General features: G+C 35.8%; 1 protein-coding gene across 1 annotated transcript in view; it reads left to right on the forward strand.

The window, feature by feature from the left end:
• Positions 1-686: 686 nt before the first annotated feature.
• Positions 687-21,618, forward strand: part of TTC29 (tetratricopeptide repeat domain 29) — a 122,696-nt gene continuing 101,764 nt past the window's right edge. The window contains exons 1-3 of the mRNA XM_041489252.1: positions 687-778; positions 3,168-3,251; positions 16,401-16,624. Coding sequence (XP_041345186.1) covers positions 687-778; positions 3,168-3,251; positions 16,401-16,624 — 400 coding nt within the window. The remainder of the gene's footprint in view (positions 779-3,167; positions 3,252-16,400; positions 16,625-21,618) is intronic.

Here is a 21,618-nt window from a genome sequence, read left to right on the forward strand (position 1 = left end):
CTCAAATCACAGACATGCAAAATGAAGGAACTGGCAGCTGAAACTTTAATGGTAGGAAGTGTAGACTGAATACTTGGGGAAAAAACACAGTAGCTCTATATGACAAAAAAGTCCTATTAGCATTTATGTACTTCAAGATGACAAGCTAGAAGATTCTAAATAACTGTGAGGCTTTTGGCTTTTGTTTTAAGTAAAACCCTGTGTTGTAAGTATAGCATTACTTACATTTTTTTCCCTTCAAAAGCTTGTTTCTAGCATGATTATGTAGGATTTTGAACATTAACACAGTGCCTGTTGTTGCTTTGCACTCTGTGTATTCCATCATCTGTCCATGTTGTGTATTAACTTAAAATATTATCACTACTTGGACCTAGATAGCTTGAGGAAGTAAATGAGATAGCTCAAATGAATCCCATGCAGTTATTGGTTCCTGAATCAGCTATTCCTATGGAAATCAAAAGCACCTCAGTGAAAGAGAGAAATCCATGGAAAATTAAATAATGACCATTCCAGTGCTATGTCCTGCTGAAGTAATGCTGCAATTTGTGTGGAACTGCAGTTGGGTTTTAATGCACTGGAAATAACAGAGAGTGGCCCGGGAAGCAGCACAAGAAGGAAAAGAAACCACATTGCTGTGAAGGGGTTGTTTCAAGTAATGTTGGTTTTGTTTGTTTGTTTTAGTGAAAATGAACGTGTTGCCTCAAGCAGTCCTCCAAAGCCCAGGGGAGCATCCCAAGTTCATAGAGCAGGCTCTTTGCCCCCCATTAGAGTTTGCAAGGTAGGTACCTCTTCTTTTTCAAAGCATCATTTTTGCTGTGAACAGCTTCAATCAGCTGTGCCACAGTGAGAAATCATGTTTGCTTTTTCGCAATATTTAAAACTACAAAAATCATAGGCAAGGAAATTCTCTCTTAGGAAAGTTCCACAATTAAAAGAGGAAAAAAAAAAAAAAAAAGGTGTCCATTGGATTAAAATTAATTTCTTGTTAGCAACTGAGTGATTTAAAATTAAATAGGAGCCAACTTACAGGTGAAGTAGACTCTTTTTGTACACTTTATGAAGTACTGTGAGTAATTATGGAAACACCAGAGAAAAAAGGATAAAGTAGCTTGGAAAAGGAAAGTGACAACCTCTGGAAGAAAAGAAATGGTGTCTTTTAGCTAATGCCATCTTCAACTCAATTCTGTAAAAAGAAACAATGTCCATTGGAAGTCACAGTCTCTTTTCTTCACATTGATAAATTACTTAATTAATTTTAATGTTTTTAATTCTCATTGCATATAGGAAGCCATAATGATTTTCTTGAGCTGATGGAATTTCCTCATGTATTTTTTCCTAAGTATCACCTGCCCATGTTTTCTGTGTTATTGCTATGCTAGAATAACAGCCTGGGTGAGATGAGTATTTGTTCTTTCTAGTAAGCTCAGCTCTTTATGATGGATGACCATGTTTGTAGTTGCATCAGTCCAATGCAGGTTATTACAGAACTTTGTAAGACAGTAATTAGTTTGCAAGTTTTTGCTTATGGTTTTTTTCCCTTGACTGTAGTTTTCTTTAAGTTTGAGGGTGTTACCAATCAGAAGTCAAAAATTAATACTTTGGCTAGAAGGCAGGTGACATTTTAAACTGTATATGATTCTAAGGGCTTTCCCTCTGATTTTTTAAAATTTATTTATTAAGATACCTTTGTAAAGACAATGGAAAGGCATCAGGCTTTCCTTTGTTTCATTTTGAAATGTTTAACTGCAGTGTGGATCGAATTGCAGTAAGCTGATAGCAATTTGCTGCTGTAGTTCACGGTTTCTGTTTGGGGGTTTTGACTTTCTCTCCTTCCAAAGATCTTCCTAAATGCTGATTATTCTGGTGTGAAAATTTTGATATTGAAAACATTTTGTTGTTGATTATAAGTGAATTTTCATGGCAATATCCATAAGGTGTACATCAGCAGCCACTCCCATGGATTGTGTTAAGTGCAGCCTCGAAGCACAAGCCTCTGATGGTGCCACTCAGCAGCAGTAACTTCTGGAACAAATTTAACAGCACTATTTGTGAGGGAAGTTTTCACTGTTACGTTGTTTTAAATACAGATATGTCAAAATAACTCTGCTTTGCTTAGCTATTTTGTTTTCATTTAAATGAACTTTGTGAAGTGTCTTCAGTATTCTCAGAGCAATAAGGAGCATGACACTTATAATAGCTAACATTATGAAAAGAGTTTACTCCCATCACTGTAATGAAAGACAGCAGTGTAATACAGACAGAGAAAGAGCGAAGTAATGGATTTATGTGGAACACTAATGCTGAATTTCTTTTATCTTTGAGTGATTAACCAGACAATCTTTGTGCTCTTTCTCAGAAGGATGAAAATAAATTCACATTACTTTTATAAAGATAACATCCTTTACAGTTGGGACATCAGATTCTATTTATATACACCTTATGGCCAGTAAGTGCATATTGCCCTTTCCAGGCCTCTCGTGTGTATTAGAGTGGAGATGCAAAGATATGGTGGCTGAAGTGAAAGGTGAAATGGTGCACAGTTCAAATTTTAAACTTAGATCCATGCATCCTGAAATTTGCTCTTTATTTTGATAACCTTCAAATTATCCCCTCAGTGGAGCACCTTTTGCACTATGCTACTTAAACTGTGGAACCCAGGAGCAGTATTAAAAGATTGCATTGCACCAAGGAAACTTTTTGAGTTGCATTTGGGAATTCTTTTCTTGATTTGTCTTTGTTTTTTAATTTTGAAGAAGCTAAATAGGAAATAGATTGGACCACTTTGGTCCGTACTGATAATACAAAAATGTAACAGTTTTGATTTAGGAAACAGTTTAAATATGGATAGCTTAATCAATTATTACTGATTTAGCTAATACACAATTTCTTCTAGTTTAGACAGAAATATCAGATAACCAGATCCCCTGAAAGCTTATATCACCTCTGTTTTCTTTCAATGAAGATTTCTTTCTTCAAATGAAGATTTGAACTAGCTACTGACCAAAAAATTAAAGATATTTAGAATGCTTGTAGAATGTCTGATATATTACTTTGTCAATATTCCAGTGTTTAGCTCTACTTGGCAATGATAATATATTATACATGCTGCAGAAGTCTATGTTAGCACCTTACAGTATTTCTTTTAATTTTTTTTCATTTAAATTTAGGATTCATTTGATCAAAGACAAAGATGCCATAGATGATTATTTGGCGAAGAATATCAAAGGGGTGTCAACACAAGAAGCTGCTGTGTAAGTTGGCTTTTTTGAGGCATTTTAACATCCATAAGTTTATTGTTTCCTTTGTTTCTAGTCATCATAGTAATTTAAATTTAAAGTTCCCTAGGCCTTACCCTTTTTAGTGGAACTTGGCATTTAAAAATTGAAGTTGATATTAAATAATGATGTTTCATTTCTCCTGATGTTACATATATCAAAGCATTTATCTCCTTGGTTTTACTAATTTGTATATTTATCAGTGAGATCAGATTTGTAACATTATTGTTAAGATTGTGTCAGTAATTATATTGTGCTGACTTTTTTTTTCCTTTTTCCTTCTCTTTTTTTTCTGAGCCTTTGTGAAATATCTCCTTTGGGGTGGGAGCTGAGTGTACCGACATACACATTTCTCATAATTTTGAATTACTATTTAGCCAAGCCCAAGTGCTGAATTCTGTGGTGAAGCATTTAATACCCCATTAGTTATTTAAAAACCCAGTGAATGAAAGAAATCTAGATAACTTGTGATTTTTTTACAGCTGAGGTATTTACATTTAGAAGTTACAAGAGACTATGACTGACTTATTCTTCCCGAGTCTTTTAACAGATCTGGGGTTCAGCACCATCAAAATTAATGAAAGAATTCTAACAAACTGGATTGCTGGTTGCTTAAGTGAGCTGATTTATTTATTTCAATATTTAAATAATAAAAGGATGCATATACAAGGGCTCTAGGCACCTTAACAATGAATATTGCAAGATCACCCTTGCAGAATAAAAACATTCTATCAGTCAGACAGGAATTCCACCAGCTAGTTTCTTGCAAAACATGCTTCTTTTCTCCTTCTTAGCCTAAGAATATGCCTGCAAACCTTCCCTAAAAACTTCCACATTGAAATCTAGAAAATTATGCAAGTATCAGACCTCAGGGGGCAAGCACAGAAGTGAGCACCTTCCCTTACCGTCCACCTGGTTCCACAGCAGCTCTGGAACTGGCTGCTCTGCTCATTACACTCCAACAATTGTCACAGGCTGAGTTGCCTTCCCAGGGAGCTGTTTCAGTCCTCAGCCCCAGTGGATTTCCATACACCATACGAGGCACACAATTACTCTTAGGTAATACACAAGAGGTCACTGCTATTTTAGGAAGACCTTGGGACTTCAAAGTGCATTTTACAAACAAACAAAAAAACAATGCAAAAAATCCTCCTAAGTGATGTTTTTATATCTGAACCCTGAGTCTGAACGTTGTGGAAAAGGAAACCAGCGAGGACATCCACAATGAAGAAAGACTTTTATCATCTGTTCTGCAATACCTACACAAAGTGGAGTTCTCTTACAGTTTTGTAAGAGGATTTTTCCAAAGTTACCAAAGCCTCTTAGAAGATTAAACTGAAATATCATATGTATTCTGGTGTATTTCTGTGGAGATTTTTAAGTACCTACTTTAAAAGGTTACATTCATGTTCTGTGCGTTTAATTCTCTTGGAATTTTAGCTTTTGATAATAAATCAGCAGTTACAAAATTTCTCTCTCTATGTATAATTTACTAATGCTCTTCCATAACCTTGATAAAATCAATTGAGAGCAAACAAAAGGTAGCAAACTAACTGCAGTTACATTAGTACTACACTAATATAGTTGGAAAAAGCTAAATGGATCAAATGTAACCTAAACCAAATTTATTATGTAAGGCAATGCCGTGTCTATAAATGATCTTACTAAAATCAGTGTAATGCTTGGTATATCTCAGCAGGCAACGGGTATTATTATTTTAAAAATATGAGAGATGGCTTGTAATATGCTGTGTAGTTTTTCAATATTGTTTCCATTCCAGAAGCAGATTATTACACTTCTTTATAAAAGGACCTAATTACCTTCCTCTGACATATAAATATCTGTACTTTTGTTTAATATTGAGGTTAACTTTATATGCCAGTGATTATTGCACGAAGACAAATTCTTGTAGCCACACTTCTGCTTAATATTAATTACCCTTCTTTTAAGTGTACATTAGGCAAACAACAAATTTATTACCTTCTAAATAAAGGAGTGTATAGGTAGTATCACATTTATAGAAAAAAACAATATTCTTTAAAATTTTCCCCTAAAATTCTATCCTTCTCAATATTCCTTAAAATTGAGATGAACTATTGAAGGAAAAAGGTTGCAGTTATTCTTGTATTGTAAAATATTGTCCTGTGTTCCAAACTTCAGCAAAAGAGAATAATTCCATTAAGTGTCTTTATGATATAATCTTTTTTCTGTGGAAAAATGAGGAGATGTTTTTCATTCTTTTTCTTTGTAATAATTTTTTGTCCCAGGCTGATATGATAGATGAGGGAGAAAAAATAGTGCTTAAGAAAGATAGTACTTTAATTATATTAAAACCGGATATTGCTATGTTTTTTCATTGATTTTGATTTGCTTCCTTCTGAAAGACTTTAAATAAGAAGTAATTGTGGTGCAAGGATCTGGAAATGGAAAAAAAAAGTAAAAGTTCATTAATGCAGAATGTGAGTGCTTTCTTGCCAAGGAAGCAGGCTTTTGTATGCGGAGGTTGGCTGACTCCTGTGGCCTTCAGTGTGCTTCCCTTGATACCTTCTGTTCTTAGTCCTGACTCCACCAAGTCATTAACAGCTCAAAATCAAATTGCAGTAAAAATTAAAAAAAGTTCATATGACTGAACTAAGAGTCAAGAAGTTCACGATGAACTGTGAAATAAACCATTTTTCATCAAGAGATTGATTTCAGGATTGAATCTTCAAATTAGTTTAGAGCCTAAAATGGGCCAGAATTTGATATTGTCATTCTTGTTTCCTGATCTTTTTGTCAGGGCCAGAAAGATAAGTAACAGTTCTCTCCTCTTCATACAAATGAAAGTTGTCAAAAGAGGAGCATGTCATCAGAAAAGAGTTGAAGACTAGAAAGAGAAACTTTGCAATGTATTTGATTAGAGGAATAGCTTTGCTTAGCTGTAACTAAAAAAAAATAATTCCATTAGTGATATTACTACTTGTATTTTAAATACATTTGAGTTGGATGATGGAGTTCTGCGGTCCTCAAGGCTCTGGTAGTCAAATGAAATGCAAATTGTTATACAGAGATGGTGAAGGCTTACCTAAGTATGCAGAATATTTGAATTTGTGTTTTCTGTCTCATGAGTGGTGGATCAGTGTGTTGTGGAAAGCTTGCTTGATAAATCTGTGTCAGTAAAGACAGGCTCTGAGATGAATTTTTTTCAGGCAGGTGATGACATTCTTTTACATGCATTCTGTCAGATGTTTTTGCCCCACTTTAGGATTAGAAAAAGGCAAAGGCTTTAATTCTCAGGTGTGCTGTGTCCCCCAGAGCAGCTATTGGCCATCTCTGCCAATACTGGGAAGATGGATCATTAAACTACTTTTCAGATTGTTGGTTGCAAAATGGCACATGAAATTTCTGCTCTAGCAGTGAGGAGTGATGAATACAGTGAAGCACAGCTTCTGTAAATTCCCTGAAAAAAGAGCAGAGGGACTTTCACCCAAGTTTGACTGATCCAGGTTAATAACACCAGCCTTGTGATTAGTTGAGCCCCATCTTTCAGGATCCAAACAAGTGCTTTAGAATAAGGTGATTGAGACTTTTGAAGCACCTGTTTCTACATTGCTTATAAAGAGATCATAAGGTGATCAGATCAGCTAGACACGTAATTTACCACTCAATACCACACTGGAGAACTGTGGAATTTTGAAAGCTGTACAAAGGATGAGGTAGAGATGTTAGGGACTGATTCCTGAGGCAGCATTTTTACAGGAAGATGTCAACTGCAGAACAGAAGTGACCTGGCATCCATTTTAAAACTTCTGTTGGTGCCATCTGATAAAAGATTATTTTTCCATTCTTCAGTCAGAGACTGAAAATTATTTACTAGCCTCCCCAGGTTTCTGCTCTTTTCAGCGTCAGCATTTAGCTAGGTAGAGTTAAGGAAAAAAAATGTGGGAAAATTTATGAGGGATTAAGTGTTAGAGCAGTGTTTGTGGAAATAAATTATTTCCTACATCCGTTTGTCTTCTACCAGTGATCTCTAAATACTGAGCCCTATCTGTCCTCCAGGACTAAAGAGGGAGAAACTTCCTCACCTGACTAGAGGGTGGGATGATCTGGAGAGTTCACTAAGGGAGAAAAATGGGATTTGTGGGCTGATGGGAGAGGAGAATGAATGAATGAAACCTACAATGAAGGTTTGTTCTGCATTTTCATCATAGCCATGATGGACTAGGAAGCCTTACTATTAGACTGGGATTTTTCTGACCTTGTCCTTTGTTAGTTATTTCAATCATGAGAGTTTCAGTACTCAGGTTTTTATTTATGTGCTTCTTTATCTGTCTGTGTTCTGGTCTTTTGCATTGAAGGACCAGTGCTTTAAGGAAGCTGAACACAAATAGCTGATTGGGAATTTGATTAACCCATACTTATAGTAGCTGTCACCTCTACTACATAAATTAAAAAGGTGACTTCTTAGGTTGCTCAAAAAATAGATGGGGACCTTTGCCTCTTTGACATCATATTGCCATGTTGTCTTTTTCACTACCTGAAATTTTTACTAGGCTTCCCAATTTGAAGGGGCTTGGTCTAGGCACAGGGGTTTTATGTTGTAGGGTAGATTGACTATTTCTCTGTTAGTAAACGAGGCTCTCGAGGAAGAGAAGCACTACCAGAAAAAAGGTGAGGAAAATATCTTGTTGGTATGGGATTAAGGCAAGGAAGCACAAGATGCATCTGCTATTACTAACAAGCTTTCAAAAGGCAATTTGAGATGCAGACAGATAATGTATAGGAGCAGATTCTGCTTTTCCCTTGTATTTCAGCCCTTGATTGGACTGATTGATTTGGTTCCAATGATGCACTGCTGTGGGCTGCTTCCATTTCTTCTGTGTAAAATGCTGTGGAGACAGAGGGAGGGAGGCAAGCTCAAGGACATAGCAGCAAACAGAGAAAGAAGTAAACTTCTTTCCCTTTCATGTTCAGTCCTAGCAAGACTTTGCTGTTCTTCCTGATGTCAGTCTTTGGACAGGACCTGTAAGGACCTTATGGCCTCTTTGTTCACATTACTCTGGTTGTAAACTCGTGGAATGTTGTGTAAACTCATTTACATTTTATGAGGGTATTTCTTCACTTTTAGATACTAAAAACTATGGAAGAGGGTAAATCAGAACCAAAGAAATTTATCCTTTCATGGTAAAAGAAATTTTAAATTAAGGCACTCTGTCCCAAACTCCCTGCTGGTTGTGGAAAGGGAGATGGCACAAGTCACTTAGTGAGCTAGATGACAAATTTTAAATTCCTTTCACAATATTATTTAAATATGTATTTTTTTCAGTCTGAATAATTCCTAACAATCTCGCTTGCCATGACCAGGATTCAATGTTTATTAAACAACTTTCAAAAAGAGATTTTAGAACTTAGAGGCACACATTCTTTTTGGTCAAATGAATGATCTCTGTGAATTTTGGGCCTGATAAGCATATTATTTAGTGTAATTAGGCAGTGATCTGAAGAACAGAACTGTGTAGGAAGCGAATGGTTTGCCTTTCCTAAAGAAACTTCTCTGTGCATTTGTGTAATGTGGAAGATTTTTCTTGAAAAGGTTAAAAAAAGTTCTAATCAACTTCTGTACATTATGTAGAACTTCATTTTCTAAACTCTGCAAAAGAAAGTTTCATATTTAATGGGAAATCATGAATTATTCCATTTATTATCTACTTCCTCCTTTCAAAGACATGATCTGGATAAAAGGCGGGGTGAATAATTTCAAAAAATACAATACATTTTTAATGGGAAGGTGCAAACTACAGATTCTCATGACTATTAGCAAGTATAGAGGAAACAGAATTTTACTTGCAAAAACTCATCAAACTCTTGCAAAGATAAAATACATGACATACTTTAATAAAGAAGAACACAGAGCTGAAGTTTTTCTTTTTTTATGTAACTTGTTGTTTTTACTAAGTTTGGTCTTACAGTTTTTTAGTGCTTTCATTTCTCAGTAGTTCAACAATATTTACTACTGAAGATAATACACAAGCAGTACACAACTGACTTCTATTTTTAAAACACTCCATAAAGGTGAAGCATCTTTAACACACAAAAAGAGGCTGAGACAAAGAAAGAATGTCTAATCTGCCTTCGTACAGTCATGACTTCCTAACAATTTTTACAATGAATCCTGCATTGTGTAAAATCCTCACCTTTCCTTTCTTCTCAGTCTCTGTGTGGTCTATTTGTCCTTATCCTACTGAGTATTCAGCTGGGGACTTAAACAAGAGATCCCCTAAACAAAAGCAAAAGTACTGTGGGAATTGTTCATGTCAATACTGCAATAAATGCAGAACATTGTAGGGGGTTTTATGAAATTTCATAACAGCAGCTTGAGAGGATACAGAAAGTACATAATTATGTTTCTCTGTAAAAAAACTTGCAGAGAAATTTAACAACTGCTTTGATATCATGCAAGTCGAATGGAAAGGATTCCAAACTCACATGTTTCTAGCTCTCAGACCGTCAGGTGAGCTCTGAAATAAAAGATGGAGTTGAGAAATACTTCATTTTGATAAATAGTAGTCCATAAAATATGGTTGGAATTACTTTTGGTTAAGGAACATTATTAATTTAGAAAGAAAAGCGGAAAGATTAATGGAGATAATGTTTTTTTCTGATTATTCTGGAAATAATCACAGGTGTGTGTACTTTTGTAAGACGAACATTTTTAAAAGGGTAGAACTTTTATCTTTAGTTTTTGCATTTATGTTTAGGGATAGAATGTTTCAAAAGTTCATTCCTAAATTTATATTTCCATTTTCTGGGTTAATGAGGATTCTTAATTATTACAGTGCTTACATTCATTTTAAAACACGTTTTCTGTGTCATCCTTTGATGTTTATAATTGATTAATTTTTCATTTTATGTAGCTTTGAACAAAAGGAAGTGAGTTCAATATATGTGTTCTTTGCAGGATCCTACTGACAGGGTGTGCATCTCTGATTGCATGATTTAGGTTAAAGTGTGGTTTGACAACAATCCAGTGACTGAGGCAGCAGATGAAAAACTCTGCATTGTTAAAGCTGAAAGTTCTTGTACCTATATATATATATTTAGTTAAAAGTACCTAAACCTCTTTTTATTAATATATGCTTTATTTTCATCTTTCTGTTAATAGTTCTGGATACATAGCTCCATAAAGCTTTTCTTCTTTAAAAAATCTGTATTATTACAAGTCAATTCCAAGTGCTGTTTTTCCCTCCCATGGTGTGTACAAATTGTTGTACAATATTTTTTATTTATAATTAGAATAGGGAATCCTTTTTGTAACATTTTGGGGGGTTGTGGATTTTATTCTTTTTTGTAATAAGATATTAGCTATTTCAAATCTGTAATTTGTAATTAAAAAGCAGGCACCTCACCCCAATGTAATTTAACACTCAGCCTTAGTAGTAAAATATTCTGAAGTGTAAGCTGTCTATTACTGCTTAATGGCATTTACTGTACTGTCATATCTTTTTTTAATGAGATTACTATAGTCTACAATTTAACATATTACCATGCAGTAAATATTTCATTAAAAGAAAAGTATTTAAATGGACAGTCTTTAAAGCAGGATTAAAGAGGCTGTGCCCTGATGCAGTTAAATAGCTTTGTATCAGTAGCAGTATGTGGTATTGAAATGTGCTGAGTACCTGGACCGTACGAGGGCTTGACTTACCAAAATACTTGTGTGGGTAAATTTTCCCAGAGAACTGGGATAGCACAGGACATGGATGTATTTTGAGTTAGCTGTGTGCTCACCTTTGGTGGGTTACAGCCCAGGGACGTGGCAATGTAGACAGCAGCAGTGTGAGTACAGGGGCTGACACCACTGGAACCTGGGTGCTAAAGGCACCTCACCTTCCATATTTGCCAAGTGTTTGCATGAGCACTTTCTGTGTTCAACAATTCCCTGCACAAAATTTAGCTCATTTTGGGCACGGGTCACCAACCGTGTTGCAAAACTGTTCTTGGTTTTTGGCTGTCCAGCTATAATTAAATAATAATTCCTCTTTCAATTCCTAGGCAGAGCAGCCTGAATTTATAAATTCTTACAGCATATTTGGCTTTTTTGTATTTTATGTACTATATTTGTTTTTACTTAATGCATATATTTTTCAAATTTTAAGGAGTAAATTTTGATATTCCCATGTTTATAATGTGGTTTTTTTGCATATAGGTTAGGCAAAAAGTAGCTAAGTATTCACATACTTTATGTAATTTTAATTTTCTTGTAGATTTATAGACAGAAAATAGGGGGGAAGTAAAATAAATTTGTTTAAATAAACATAAGCAAAAATATCTTTATTATTTTTTCATAATTTTGTGATGCTTATCTAAGGTATTTGTATCAGTCATTGGCTTGCCAACTGCAGAAGGAAATCCCAAGTGGATGAAACCTATTTGAATACAGTTTTTAAACATTATAATAATTGGTAGAGTAATTATTTTACACTGGAAGTACACTTTAATATTTTATATACTATCGTTGTTTAATCCGTGCCATTTTGTTCTTTACAAAATGGGATTGCTTACAGTACAATACAACTACTTGTATTGTAATCAGCAGCTGGAATTAAGTGGAAATACTAATTAAGCCCTACAAAATCAAAATATATGAATCCCAATATTAAATATATATATTTATAAATATATAAATCTGCCATCTGGACTTATTTTGCCTGTCTGTATTGACCACATCAGACAGGAGGCATAAAGAATTAAGCTCCTGATAAATGATTCTGTTATGCTATGCTGACTGTTTTGATTATTTCTAACACCAGTTCCTGCCTCTTGGCCTCTTAATTTCCTTTTTCTATCCTCTCTTTCAGTTTAAAGGGTAGAATGCAAATAGCCTTATTGTGGAGGATGTTAAGTTGGAGGGAATGGTGTGAGGTGCTGTGCTGATCTCCCAGCATTGTTTAAGGGTCTTGTAAAAGTGCAATACCATAATATAGGAAAGTCCTCGAGACTGGAACAACAGTGTAATTTCATTAATCTTACTGAACATTGCTATTTATTATTCTTCTACTGGTAAAGACAGATTAGAATCAGGTTTCTGTGATTTCTCAGTGTGACTCAAGATTGTTTTGAAATAGCAATGATAATGCAAAAAGAAATCCATATAAGAAATTACTGAAGTAGCTGTATAGTTTAGGAAAAAATTTAAATGTCTGTAGCAATATCTGAGTACACTTAAATTAAGCACAGTGTTAACAGCAGTGTCTTTTCAAGTTCACAGATCCACATTGCTTAAGTAGCTCCTTCCACACGTGTGATATTAAATGGCACAAAATCGTCACCTGTACCAAGGTGCCACTAAAATGGCAACTTTAACTTTTGGTTATTTATTTGGTGCTGAAAACTTTTGTGACACACAACCTCCATCACGACACAGAGACTCTCAGAAGCTCACAGAATTTTTCAGCACTTTCTAATGCTGCATCACCTTAACTGCTGGTGTAGGATCAGATCCACCTGGAGCTCCCTGCCCAGCCTGTGTAAATAAACATTTAGCAACATCATGGGGTAGCAGCAATGACAGAAATGACTGCACAGGCAGAGGATCGGGGGATTCTTAGAATCAGCTGGCTCTGTGGTAAGTGTGGTTCTGATCTCTTGAGTTACTTGGATGAGAATAGCAAATCAATTCTGCTTTAAATTAAAACCTGATTAATTGATATCTTTGTTTTAACCATAAATACATAGAGGTGCTCCAAATTTCATTTTAAAATAGTTTGCTTTTTAAAAAAATCCATCTGAAACCTTTTTCTGTGGCAAGATCTCCTGATCACCCTAGGGGAGGGAGGACTTTGGGTTTGCAGTCACATCACATTCAGTTTCAAAATGAAACCCGGCTGACCTGACGGAGCTGTCCGCTCACTCTGGTCCGGCACATTCCGTGCCTTGCGGGCGGCCGTGCGCGCCAGGCGAGCGCCGTGGTGGCCCCTGGCCCTGTGCCCTGTGCCGGGGCTCGGCCGGGCCCTTTGTTCCGCGCCGGGATCCGCGCGTCCTGCCTGCAGTTTCCCACATTTCCAGTAGATGCCCCCAGAGACCATTAAACCCCGAGAACGGCTCCATTCCGAGCGCTGCAAAGGGCAGGCAGTCTTCTCTCATTTCGCTCCTGGAAGTAACTTAATTGTTCAAAGGAAACCTCAAGTCAGCGTGGACCAATGCAGAAAAACAAACTCGCTTGTTTAACAATGAATCATAATTTATTAGGTAGCAAAGTTCGAAAGTGCTTAGTGTAAGGTTGCTTATCAATGTAGAAACATACTACGCTAATGCTAAGGGTGGGATTTTATAAAATAAATCACAGAATCTTAATCTATCCTGAGTTGGAAGAAACCTTAGGTATGATGTTTTAACACTGATATTGGAAATCAAGTAATCTTTAGTTATCTAAAACATGAGTTGTTCTGCTTAACCTCAGATTTTATATGCTGCATGACATCGTAAAAAGCAGGATGGAAAGCGTTTTGAGGACTGAGGATTGAGGATTTATAGTTTATCTCAAGGTATCATGAAAAGTTTACTGCTCTCACCTACTCTATGCCTCTGTTCAAAAGGAATGTCTGATGGGGGAAAAAAGGACCCTGGAATTTTCATCTGGAAACACTGATAACTGTAACTATTTTAGATTTCATTGTCAAGATCTCTTAGGTGATACAGATACCATTTATCCCCATAATACCATTAATCTCTTGCCCAGTTTTATTATTTATTTGTGATCAGTCACTTGTAGCTTAATTATTACAGAAACTTAAGGAAACAATAGTATTATTATTGTGTGCTTTGTGCATAATAACTGACATGACTTTCATTTTTATGCCACTAAATTTGAAGGGTTTTACAATAGATAGCTTCATTGCTTGTGTGCTAAAATCAGTCCTCTTTTCCTCAGAAAAAAAATGTGCTCTGCACAGTAGGATTACCTCAGCATTATTTCAATTTCTGCATTAATTGGGATTGGATTTATTAAAACACTCTTGGTTTTTAAAAATTACATGTTTTACTATATGCTTTGTTTTCCTGTACTGGTTTGCTAATAATGCTTTCTTGTGGGGAAAATGTGCTTTGAATTCAATAAAATACATCAGTCTTCAGACAATAACATGGACACAGTTTTTCTATTGGTATGAATACTGGTTCTGTGCCCAGTGAGTGTTAAACATTGCCTGAATTACATTTTGGGTAGTGACTGCTGAGACCTTTTAGCACTGCTTCCTTGTTTACTTCCAATACATCTCCTGATCTAATGCATGCACACACAAACATATATAGATCCCATTGTATAAATAAATAGGCATGTGTGTGCCTGCTATGCAGATTGTTATTCCATTCCTCTGAGTTAGATTACTGTAGGATTCAGTCCTAGGCCTTTGGAGGTTGGTAGGAATTTTTTACCTATGCTCTTCAGGTTTTTGTTTTTTAATTACATAGAATTTTTAAACAGTAAAAAAAAAAAAGGTATTCCATACAAAAAATAGTGAATACATTGCATGGTATTAGCATAGTATCTTTACAGTATTTTGAAGCTATATATTTTACTTTGGTGTATGTCAAATGTAGCATATCCTAGCAAATGAAAACTTAAATGTTTAAGCATATTTTTCATATACGTTTATAAGACAAATGTTGCAAATTTTTATGGTCCAGAATAGTTATATCTTTTCCCTTATCTGTGTGAGAAATGTGTGATGTTCAATCTCAAAAAACATCTATTTATATATTAAATACAAATTCAGTACTGTCTGGTCTAAATTGCATCAGGATTATTTAATATTTTTATGCTCAGTTCTGCAACTGAAATGTGAAAAGTACATGTTAAGGATTAATGTGCATCTGTGTAGTAAGAGATTTTATTTTAATTATGTCAAATATGAAATAATGCAGATTATTTGCTTCCAACATCTTACATTGCTGTCTATTTTATTGGCATCTAGCGAAGAAGTTTTTCACATTACTTCCATCTTATCAACATTGTTAAAGAATTGCAGTAACTCTTTTAAGATCAAAGTATTAGTCTCATTGGGCTGTTATTATTACACCTGAATTTATTACATACACTATAAATCTCATTTTTCAGAAGTCGCTATTTATTTTAAAGCTGAGATAATTTGAATTTAAATCATTTTTAATCTAAAAGGACAGTCTTGAAAACAGTTTGGTAACTTCATGGAATATACAAGATAAAGGTAACACATCTGTGGCCTTGACATTTAACTGGGTTAAAGGTTGGTTTTCTCAGACTGGACAACCATCCCTGCAAGCCTTTACATCTGTACCTTTGTGTTGCAGTCCCATTGGACTCATATTTTTCTCCAGAATAGGACACAATATGATTGTTTCATGCCATATAAAAGAAATATTTTGATTATTTCCATAAATAATACCTCCAAAGGTATTACCACTTGAGAATATTTGATTCCACAACTTTTTGATATGAATATCTTATCAGAGTTTATGAAAGCACTAAATTCAATACGAATTCATCATTGCATCACTTTGTAAAATTAGGGAGAAATTATCAAACTTTTGCATCAGTAAACCAGCTGAAGTTATATGCTAAATGGAAGGAAAATAATATCTAATGATTCTGGCATATGTTTCCAGCATAGCATTTGTTTGACATTTTTAAGCCAAGCCATTCTGTCCTACTGCAAAACTATTTAATGTATATATGTATAACAATGTATATATATAACTACATATATATATAAAATATAACAATGTTATATATAACAACATATATGTTGTTTTGACATGAGCCCTAATTTTCCCTGTGCACTGTCTTAATAATGTAAACATGGGGGGGGTTCCCATCAGTCAGCCTTTTCTACCAAATATCAGCTAAAGAATACCAGTGTATTTTTGACCATGTTTAAAATGTATATATCGGTATTTATTGATTATTGCCATGTTTGCTTCCCTAGGGTATGGCATTTGCAAGCAGATTTTAGCAGATCTCTTTTTGAGTGGGGGAAATAATACTCACTCCCTGCTGCTGAACTGCAGAGGTCTCTTCCTGAAAGCTGTTGTAGCTATCTGCACTTATTTGGTAAGGTGGAGAACAGAATACAAGTTTAAAGGCTTAAAATCTCCCTTTCGTATTCCCAGTTACAGGAATTCATACAAGAAGAACATCTGCATAGACATGCTGCGCCGGGGTTATCACAAGTCCTTCTCTGAGCTCCTCACTCTGATCCAGAAGTGGAATGCCTTCAGGGAGGCTGCAGGGCCTGGGTCAGCCATATGGCATGAGAAGTCCCTGGAGGAGCAGCCTGATAAGCTGGATCAGCTTTACCACTTCCTGACCGGGGCTGAGGCAGCCCGGCGAGCAGGTAGATGGGGGGATTGTGGGTAGCGGAGCAGCGGGAGCCGCAGCCGCCAGTGCCTGGGGGAAGCTTCCAAATTGTTTCATGTATGAATTTGAAACGCTACTGCATCTTAGCACATTGCAGCCTTAGTCAACTGAGCTGTATTTATAGAATAAATGATTAGGAGCTGCAGATATCAGGAGAGGTTTTGTGAAGGAAGGAAAAAAAAAAGGGAAAAACATGTAGAGTGCATTTTGATAGCATCAGAAATGTTTGATGAATTTATAGCTTTGATAACATCTCAATTATTTCTTCATAGTTTCATTATTTATTGTTTTTCTTCCTGTATTGATTTGAGTAGCTGGTTTTGTATTAGAAAAATTTAATAGGTGAAATACTGTTTCACACAGTAATACTTTTATAAATGTGTTTTTATTAAAAACCCTGCTAACTGTGTTTGGATTTGTGACTGACTTAAAAAGGATTGTGAACATGTCAAATAAAATACAGCACACAGATGTAACATGCCACCTGTGAATCACTAGATATTAGTGAAGACATAACTCCAAATTACTGTATTTTCTCTATTTCCTACTATTTACTAAGCACTCACATTTATCATTTCCTTTTACTATAAATAGTAACATAACTTACTCCATCTTTTTCATTGGAATAATTGCAGGGACGGAGGCAGACAAAGCTCTACCTGCAATCTTGTGTCATAGCTGAGTTGATATCAGTGTAGTTGTGTTGTTTCAAGTTGCATTTTGATCATTACAAATATGAAAACCTACAGTAAAGCTTGTGAATCTGGAATCTGAGCTTTTTGACTGAAATTTAGAAACAGATAGCTTCATTTCAAAAGAAAGGAATAGCAAAATAAACCCTTTTGGCACTTAAAAAATATTAATTTTAAATGTTTATTTGATGCTTTCCATGAAAGCCAAAAGTTTTGTTTCTTTATTTAATTCACTGTAATTCTTGACAGGAAGTCCAGCCAGCCATAATTGGAAGGAATCTTTAGCTTTGATTGGAGTATGACTAAAACCTGAATAGGCACCCTTGAATCTTGCAGAATATGAGAGAGAAGTCTGGGGCTTGGACTGGCCTGGCAGAAACATTCTGCCAATAGCTGATGGTCAAAAAGTACTAGACATGGCTTATCTCAATGGGCCTGCTTCCTGCAGCCACTTGAGGAGAGCAGTTTGCCTGCCTTCAGTGAATGACATTTTTCAGTGTTACAGGCTGATGAGTGACAACAGAGGTGGCAAACATGAGAGGCAAGGCATTCCCAAATGTGCAGTTCCTGCCCTTCTCTCATTGAACCTGGCATTTCTTGTGTGCTGGGCTCTGCAAGTCTTTCACCTCTCCCAGGGGCAAGGTACCACCACCAGCTGCCTGATTGCACCTGGCCTCTAGGAGAGAGTATCTCCCAACTTTGCCCATTGATTAAAAAGAAGAAAAAATAATGAGGACTTAAGAGTTGGCAAGTGTTGTTACTGAATTGCTGGATCAGAGCATAATTTGTTTTGATGTTTTTTTACCAGTTTCATTGCAAATCTTCGCACAAATGTCTTGTTTGTATAAAATGAGGTTTGAGTTGCCAGGCACATGAAGGAGTGGATGGTAATTCCTGTTGCAGGTCTGAGAGACAGCGGTGCTGTGAAGATTCACATGAATTGTGCAGCTCATCAAACACTAATTCAGTGGTTCTGCTAATCCGGTTACTCTCTGATTCTAATCAAATTGCTTGGGGCTCTGGCTTATGATCTCCTGACAACTCCAGTTGACACCATTTAAGAATCATTCAGCAGTTCACCACAGCTAGAACTTACCATGATGTAGCAGCTGACCTGCATTTGCTCTTCAGCTGCCACAGTTCAAGCTTAAAAGGGTGAAGGAAATATTTGGGTCAGCAAATGGTGAGAGTTTCATAGTGTGGTTGATGTTGCTAACATTAGGTTGGCTGAAATTTTACCTATTTCTGGTAACAATTGTATTGAAAAAGACAGCAGCTATAAATGATGACCATAAAAAATTCATTGCTTGTAAGTTTTTTTTATTAATTGAAACTTCACAAAATGTTGGGGTTTGAACCTGGAGTGGCATATGGAAAACAAAACACTTTGTCAGTAAATAATTTTCTTATTGGTGATTTAATTTTTCTCATCTGTTATTTTTGGATAATAGGGTATTATTGTCTTAATTTTGGCTATAACTTAGAACTTCTCATTTTAGAGTTTTATGGTACTTACCATAGTGTACAGAGCAAGCTATGTACACATTCAGTTTTCATATTTATTGGTGGAAAGTGTTAATATTGTAATGGTTTCCACAGCTTATATTCTAGGACACTACAATTCTGGACATAAATAATTTGCTGGAACTGAATCAGAGCCATCCATCACAATGTGCAGGCTGATATCAAAGAGCAATAGCTTTCTTTACTGCTAGGTTTGAAAATAGTAACATTTTGTTTACCAGCATTACACTGATTGCCTTTATACACATCAGTAAAGATTCTCTGTTTTCATTTTTAATAGAATATTTTGGTTGAACTTCAAATTATAAAGGAGTTGTCTTTTTTTTTTTTTTAATTGCCTATTACCTGTACTTTACTGTGTGCAAAGAAAACAGCTCTTCTGGCCAGCTTAAGCTCATTTTGTTGCATTTGAATATCTCCCAAGTATTTTAAAAATAGAGAAGGAACTTAATCCTTGCAGCTTCTCAGAAAAATGACTGATGGAGTTATTTTGCCCTGAGTTCAGCATTATTCTAAAAGCACTGGCAGAAATATTGCCAATGCTTGACTATATTTTTTATCTTGCCTTCTTTATACAAGTAAAGTAAATGCTTCTGACTTCAAAATTGAGGAAGTTTTAATTATTCTTTGATGTTCCTTTATCCTGGACTAGCCTCTTTTTTTTACTAGTTCTGGTTTCAGGAGCTTAGAGGAAAAAAAAAAAAGGAGGTAGTTGAGCTGTTTAAATGTGCAAAGTTGTAGGGCTTTTTACAGAAGAATGCAGGATAAATGCCAGAGTAATGGATCTGCATAGCTCAACATTTGATGTATACAGTGATTTCTTGGCACATACATGGAAATACTGGGGGTTCCTTCAAAAGGCAAGCTGTATTTTGTATTTTCAGTACTGATAGTACTCTATCAGTATAGAGTGAGCTGGTTTGCTTGTAGATGTTGAAAGCAATGCAAAGCAAGTTCCAGCTCAAGAACAATTAAATGAAGAGCTGTCCCAGCTGTTAACTCTGCTTTAAATATAATAAACCAGGGAAAGTGCCACAGTTCAGTGGCTGCAACGTGTGTTGGGCACTCAGCACTGGAGTGGCAGATCACTGTGCCAAAGCCAGAGGATGGAATCCACGGGTAAGAACACACCTTCAGAAGGGCAAGACACTGCTTATTAGCTGATCGCTGGAGCAGCTGCTGGAAACCAGGAGTTGAAACCTGGGAGCTACTGCCCTTCTGAGGTTCCACCTGCTCCTGGTTCCTGACCCCTCTCAACCTTTGTGCTGTGCTGTGTGCTAAATGCTGAATCTGTGCATGTGCTGTAGGCTGCTGACCCTTGTTCTAGACAGTACCAGACTCACACAATTAGAAAGAAGTGACAACTTGGCTTTCTTTCATTCACTTCAGTGTAGAGAAAAATTTTGACAGTATGAGTTAACATTAGTTTTTGTTGTAAAAGATGTCTTTTCATAAAGTGTATGAAGAAAGCATGATTATTTGATGTGCATGCACTGGAAAATCTTTGTCCAGTGTACTCAAGGTTGAAAACAGAGTTTAGCATTTTACAGGAGAAAGCTTTTCTGTAAGATTTCCCACTTATGCCCTAGGCTTGGGCTAGAAACATTGCAATAACCATATTGCCCATGCTATTTTGAAAAAAAAAAAAATGGAAATAGCTTATGCCTTAAAACAAAAAATGTATAACAAACCCTCTTTTAATATTTGTTTGGATGAGGCATAGTTTTGTTTGCTTTTGAGGGGCTGGACAAGGGAACACTGTTTTATTTTTTAAGCAGGTTTGTTACTCCCTACTTAATATTTTATCGCAGGAAAAAATGCAGAAGTTGCTGGAGACCAGTGGAGGATTTTATTATTTTTGTAGTTATCTTACAAAAAGTTGAAGTGATTCTGTGCAGGAAAGAAAGCAAACCATCTCAAAATACAGCCACTTGTAGTAATACCATTGACTTCAACAGAAGCAGAACTTTTTAGAAAATTTCTGTAGTACATTTTTGTACAATAGCTTGGAGTTCCCTTTTAGCATTCCAGATTACCAGTTAATTGACTCATATTATTATCATTAGCTGGTTTTATCCTTTACCTAAAATTATACCCTGACCATTTCCTTAGCATTTTTTTAATAGACTGTGCATTGATTAAGCCTTTTCCCTATACATACCTGGCAGTGTTGGGAGTGGTGTTCTCTGTGTACACTCTAGGAAACAGTCTCTGCCTGAAACTTGGTGTCATCATGCTCACAACTCACATTTTCACTTTTTTCCTTTGTGGACTTACAGCTAAACATTCAGGGAAAAAAAATTCCATTTATGAATAAACTCTGGAAAAAGGAGTGATTGAGGAGTCTTCTACCTATAGATGTAGAGGCATCTTTTTTCTGAACAAGCAAAAGGGACTGATTCTTTGCCATGTATAGATCCAGGTGGAAATAACTGATTGCAGCACCATATTCAACTGAAGTTTGTGCTTCTTTTCCGGATGTGCTTCCATCCTGGATCTTTCTCTGTGTGAATTCTTCACAGCATCAGTCTCGCTACTAAGTCACTGATTTTAATCTTCCTGGCAAAAGAAAAATTAGTCTTCCAGCACTGTGTGTGGTTCTGACATAAAAAATTACTCCTAGTGTCTTAATTGACCTTAGGCCACACCTTTATGTGCTTTCAAGAGTGAAGGGTCAGTTATAATCCAGTAATACAAATTTAAACCACTAACTGGATGATGAGTGTTAACACCTGTTGAAAAGTTTCCATATGGC

This window comes from Pyrgilauda ruficollis, unplaced genomic scaffold (assembly GCF_017590135.1).
Source record: "Pyrgilauda ruficollis isolate IOZ18807 unplaced genomic scaffold, ASM1759013v1 scaffold91, whole genome shotgun sequence".
NCBI lineage: Eukaryota > Metazoa > Chordata > Aves > Passeriformes > Passeridae > Pyrgilauda > Pyrgilauda ruficollis.